The sequence below is a fragment of the Triticum urartu genome, chromosome 2, assembly GCF_003073215.2.
Source record: "Triticum urartu cultivar G1812 chromosome 2, Tu2.1, whole genome shotgun sequence".
Classification (NCBI taxonomy): Eukaryota; Viridiplantae; Streptophyta; class Magnoliopsida; order Poales; family Poaceae; genus Triticum; species Triticum urartu.
This window is the reverse complement of record NC_053023.1, coordinates 578,101,758-578,107,649: the sequence shown is the minus strand read 5'-3', so window position 1 is coordinate 578,107,649 and position 5,892 is coordinate 578,101,758. Positions and strand designations below refer to the sequence as shown.

Sequence of the window (5,892 nt, the reverse complement as noted above, 5' to 3'; positions counted from 1 at the left end):
AAAGTGGTAGATTGTATTTACAAACTACTAAAGATGTACTATGACAACCAGCCTGCGGTTTCTATGCTCACAACAAGTCGAATAATGTTGCCAAAATAATAGAGATAAGGTATTATGTTGTGAAAGATAAAATCCAGAATCACACTGTAAGTCTCGAGCATATAAGGACGAAGGATATGCTTGCGGATCCGTTAACGAAAGGCTTACCACCCAATGTGTCCAAGGAACACTTAGCCGGCATGGGTTTAAGGAAAAACCTATGATTCCTGGACCATGAGAGGCTCAAAAGGATCAGAATTTGTTTCTAAACAAAACGTATGTTGTAGTTGTATGATTTTATCGGCAATTAAGCTGTGACGATGAAACATGCTCTATGTATCAATATGTGATGAAACAAATAAACTAGAAAATATAAGGTTAAAAGTGAAGTTGAGATAAAGGGGGGAAATGTTAGGTTGATCTCTCTCCCGTTCGAGCCCAACGGGTCGAACGGGCCCTTGCATCGCGCCCTGATCGGGGGCGCCCAACCAAACCATGGTTGGTGGGCCCCTGTGACCCGTGCTATATAAACAGAGGTGTGGGCCGGGGCACATGATACGAGGTTCATCGCTGCCACAAACCCCACCGAAATCTCCTACCGATTTAGGGTTAGCGCGGTGCTCACGGGAAGCTCCACCACCGCCGCCATCCACTCTCTCCCATCACCGCCGTTGCCATCCACCATGGCCACCTTGGCGGGATCATCGACTTAGAGTGAAGGTAGGACTACCAGATTGATCTAGCCTAATCGATCCAAAGCAGTCTAACACTACGTTCTGGATCTCTGTTGCTCTGTTTTGGATTGCAAAAGGTAGTACTAAAAACAAGAGAGCACCGAGCGCCTCCCCATCTCCACTCCGGCCGGCTGCGCCGACGGAGCAGATCCGGGTTCGGGCCGGGCAACGAAGCTTGGAGACGACGACTCTCGAATTGTAAGAAACAACAGGATACCACGTGCAAACTCTGCAATTTGCTCTTAAGATATCTCTCACTTCTGTGCCCACACTAGCACAGGGAAGAATGGAAATATCCATGGGCTCAACCACTGGGGTGTTGAAATATGCAAAAGAATTGTACTGCTGGCAACTGCAAGCTGCCCCTTCAGAGTTCAGAATATACTAGTACAATACAGGACGCTGAGATTGATATAGAATACATAAACTCGTGGTACCACGAAGTGGAATGCACAAGATACTGCTCATTCCACAGCATGCCCAAAACCTCCCTGGTCTCCTGATTTACAACAGTACAACATCTGCTCATATATACACACCCCCAAGTTTCCGTCCAGCGGTATCGTCGATGAGCGGCTGGATACCTTACCTTACACAACAGGAACAAATTATGGAATGAAAGGAACTCTCTCATATGCTCCAATACCAACAAGGGATGAATCAAGCAAACAACGGTGGGATAATATACGCCGCTGCAATATGATGCAAGAAGAAGGCAGAATTACAGACAACCAGCTGACAACTTCCTCTGTTCTTTTCTGTTCTCATACTTTCAAGTTTTCCTATTGATGCCACTTACTCCATCAGTACAGCTGCTGCTGTCGAGGGTGTCTGAACGACCCGCTGGCGTAGAGCATCTGATAAACCGGCTTGATCCTCGCGATGAAAACTAGGCAGATCAGGGTTCCACAGCAACACACCATGGCACAGACGTAGAATGTGAGCCTGAAACAGTCAGGTCCAAAGCAGTTTGAAGGGTCCAGCACGCCAGGGTTCTGCCTCTCCGCCTCCTTGTCGTAGACGTAACCGGCGAGGAGGGCCGAGAAAAAGAACGCGCCGATCGGGTTCACCATGAGCATGAAGTTGTACATCAGCCCGAAGTCCTTGAGCCCGAAAAGCTCCGACACGGTCGGTATCATGACTGCGAACTGGACCCCATAGCATATCCCCAGCAGCGTCGTTGACACATAGATCAGGCTGTGGAGGCCGGTCGCAAAAAGGAGGAAGGTTACCACCATGATTATTTGTGTGCACATCATCCAGAAAGGACGAGGAAGCATTCTTGTTCTGCAATGTACCAAGTCAAAGTGTTACTCAACTATTTTCAGAAGTAGCAATTATTTCATGATGTTTCAATAGACAAAAAAAGATCATTCAAATAAAAAACGTGGGAAAATGTGTGTTTAAACAGATGCAAAACATACAAGACAATGAGATCAACAACTATTATGTCTGAAGGGTTAGTGATTTAACATGGAGTGATATTACTGATTGTGTATACTATGACGTTAGCTGCTGCTTAATTCTTGTGAACATTTTTTAGACACAAGACTTTACATCTCTGCCCTGCATCCACTGAACAGATAACCCAGCTCATCAAGCGTAATCCTTGTGATGCATACTTAGGGAAAAAGTTGCTACAAACTAGTTAAAAGAGGACTAACCTTACGAAATATTCAGAGATTGATCCACCAAGGATACGGCCAACAAAGTTGCAGAAGCCGAAGAGGCACAACAAAACAGTTGTGTCATTAGCACCAACAGAAGTCCCAATCTGAGCTAGGTTGTTCAGAGCAGTGACACCAGTGCCAACACCACAAAAGTATACAATAAACAGTAGCCAGAAATCTGCCTTAACTAAGGCTTCAGCAAATGTGAAATCGTCCCCTCTTCTTGGCCCTTTCCTCTTCTTCAAATTCACTGCTCCCTCACCCTCAGCAAGCAGAACATCCAGATCAGTCTCATCAGAATCATTGTTGCCTGGAACAAACGTCGCCGACGTGCCACGCAGAAGCGGTTCTCCGTTCTCTTGATCCGCACCGGACAAACTATCCGTTGAATAAGACGGAACAAGCAGGGCGCTGGCCTTCTCCTCCTTTGGCTTGCTTGGATAAAGTGTCATTTTGATTGGTATGGCAAGTGGAGAAAGGAGCAGGAGTATCATTATACCAAATAAAAGGTAGGTGATAGTCGCACTTAGGTTCAAAGTGTCGCCGAGTATCGTAGCCACCATAAGATACACGCCGAGAACCACACTAGAGACCTGCGTGAACACGAAGTGGCTGTGTTCTGTTGCATTATCCTCATCCAGTGATGGGGTGCAGGGCCTGACAAAATACATCACCACAACACATGCTACCGGGATCCCCAAAGCAAGCAACAGCAAAAGGTTTGTGGGCGAATTGTTAAGCATTCCATTGAACGTTTCCGTGTAGACAGCAGCACTAACAGCAACATAACCTTTGATGAGACCGGCAACGGTTCCTCGGCTGAGAGGAAAGTTCCTCATGTTGGTCACAAGCGCCGCAGTTCCCAACCACGCACTGCTGTTTGTGCCGACACATAGAGCTATACACAACTGCAATAACAAAGAGAAAACGTTCATGGTATATAAGACTATCTGAAATTTTTGATACAAGATGTATAAGCAATCGTATACGGCTTATTCATCAAGCTACCACGTTACTCAGAAGAGAACTTGTATCAGAAGTAAATTTGATGCTTTAAAAAATTTGCCACATGGAAAAACAATTTATCAACAGGTCATGCATTGAGCATTCGCACGCCTCCTGCATCATGAATGCTATATTTGGCACAGTTCATTTGTCTGGTGATGCATCAATCAGATTTGAAGCCCCACGGGTATCGTAAGGATCAGCCACCAGCCCATCATGGCTCAGTAAAATGTGTGGCAAATCTGGCTTCTTGCCCTCTATCCTTAAGTAACTCGGCCATGGGGGGACGTTTTCACAATAAGCCAAAAAGTGTACAGAGAGAAACAACCTTAAATGGATTACGAGAAACCAGCACTCACTGTTAAGCAAAGTGTGAAGTGTCTATATAGTCTACTATCAACATTTGTTTAGGGTGATCATGCACATAATGCACCTTATGTCCTTTAGTTCTTGTTCCGGTTTTCAGCCTTGTTTCCCTTATAAACGGGGTCAAGTTGTTTAGGTTTTCGATCCGGTTTCCCTTATAAACTGGATCACTCTCTTGGCATAATGGCCACTTTGAGTAATATTCAGGTGGAGGGACTCCTCCCCCGGTGATTTCTCAAAAAAAAAATCACCCTCCATTATGACAAGATCATCACATATGTGCTGACGTTCTTTATGTTGGTGACAAGCAAATTAGCAGCCGCCATCGTTTTTCCCTATTTAAAATGCTCATTCCTTTACCGGCACACTGAGCGTAAATACAAAAATTCTGGTAAACCTACAGTACTGAAGTGATTTGCAGATTTCCCGGGAAAAAAAGTGATTTGCAGATGATCTTATAAAACTATATTAAGTAAAGTCAACTTGACCTTTTCATGAGAAAAAAAGTCATTTTCACCAAATTTCTCTCTACAAACTGGCAATAAAAAAGATTCCCCGCATATCCAACATCACCAAAATCAGGCTGGAAGATCTGCTTCCATCCGTGGAGGCTATTGGGGTCATAATGCGCCAGTGTGAGCTGTCGGGTTGAACAGAATTGAAAACCCAGATTTATTGCGCGGTCCAACGCCGAAACCAATTCTGGCCTACTTACAGAAATGATTGGCAAGATAAAGAATGTGCCCATTTTGCCAACCATATCACGACAAGTTCAGCGGATGAACATAATACTATCCCGATTGAAAAACAAGTAGTATGTGTGCTACTCCCTCAAAAAAAAAGTAGTATGTGTGCTACTGTACCACATTTAGCTTCACGCCAGACTGAAAGGAAAATGTCTACTGCCGGCGTTAACGTCAATCATACAACGGGAACACAATGATTTACTTGCTTGAAAGGAGATATCGTAAGGCATAAGAACCATCTTGCTGAGTTCCACCAGACAATCAACGCACTGACACGCGTTTGATGCCCAACGAACAACCACCAAAACGGCAATCATAGCCATTGGAAAAGAATAATGGCAATCATACAGCGAGTGGATGAAATACTAGCGGCTGATTTGGATGATTCCGCGCTTCAATCCAAGGGCCGATTAATCGGCTCAACTCGCCCTTCACCGTCGAAATCAATGGAAACAAAACAGGGCGTGCAAGCGGGATAATCTCGGATGCAGAGGGGCGAGGGGAGAAGGGGGAAGAGGGGGAGCGTACCACCCAGTAGGGCATGGCGACGGTCTTGGTGACGGCGAGCCAGACGGTGCCGAAGCCGAAGAAGGCGCAGGCGGAGCCGATGAGGAGGATGAGCCAGGGCGGGAGGCGGTTGGCGAGCACCCCGGGGACCAACCCCACGTTCTCGCCCACGTCGTTGGCGACGCCCAGCATGGTGAGCGCCTTCTGGTTGTACCCGAGCGCCTCCTTGACGGCGTGCGAGTAGAGCGGGAAGACGTAGGCGCTGCCGGCCGCCACCTGCACCCACACCGCCGCCGCCAGCCCCACCCACGGCGGCCGGCTCCCCGCCTTCACCTTCCCCAGCCCTCCGCCGCCCGCCATCTCGATCCCCCTCGGCGTCGCACTCGCCGAGCTCCCTAGCGACAGTAGCAGCTGCTGGTACTATGGCTGCGTGATTGATGTGGGCTGTCGGGCACTCGGGGTGGTGTGTGGGGGAGAGGAGGCCGTGCGTGCTTTTGGCTGAGGCAGAGGAAGCTCAGTTGGCACCACTCTAGCAGCGTGGCGCCGTCAGTTAAATAGTCTCGTCCTGCTTCGCTTTCTCCTTGCGTGTCGCCTCGCCTCCTGGAACCAAGGAAAGCCAGCGAAAATATATTCATATACATTTATCAACGCTATAGGAACTGGTCCTTGGTCACATTTCACCGAGACATGCATATGGGGTGATAAATGATAAATGTGCAGTTGATTCCCTCTCAAGTCGCAAATATTTAAATGTACTCATTTTTTACTAAAAATATTTCATTTTTACATTTTTTTTTGTGTTTCTACATGAGGATAAGGAGATCG

General features: G+C 46.9%; 1 protein-coding gene across 1 annotated transcript; it reads right to left on the bottom strand.

Moving 5' to 3' along the window:
• Positions 1–1,074: 1,074 nt before the first annotated feature.
• On the bottom strand, positions 1,075–5,605 carry LOC125538892 (protein NUCLEAR FUSION DEFECTIVE 4-like). Its single transcript, XM_048702211.1, has 3 exons — positions 5,089–5,605; positions 2,438–3,351; positions 1,075–2,060 (listed from the first exon to the last, which is right to left on the bottom strand). Exons 1-3 carry the CDS (start codon positions 5,425–5,427, stop codon positions 1,577–1,579), a joined length of 1,737 nt encoding a protein of 578 aa, XP_048558168.1. The 5' UTR covers positions 5,428–5,605; the 3' UTR covers positions 1,075–1,576.
• Between the last annotated feature and the right edge of the window lie 287 nt (positions 5,606–5,892).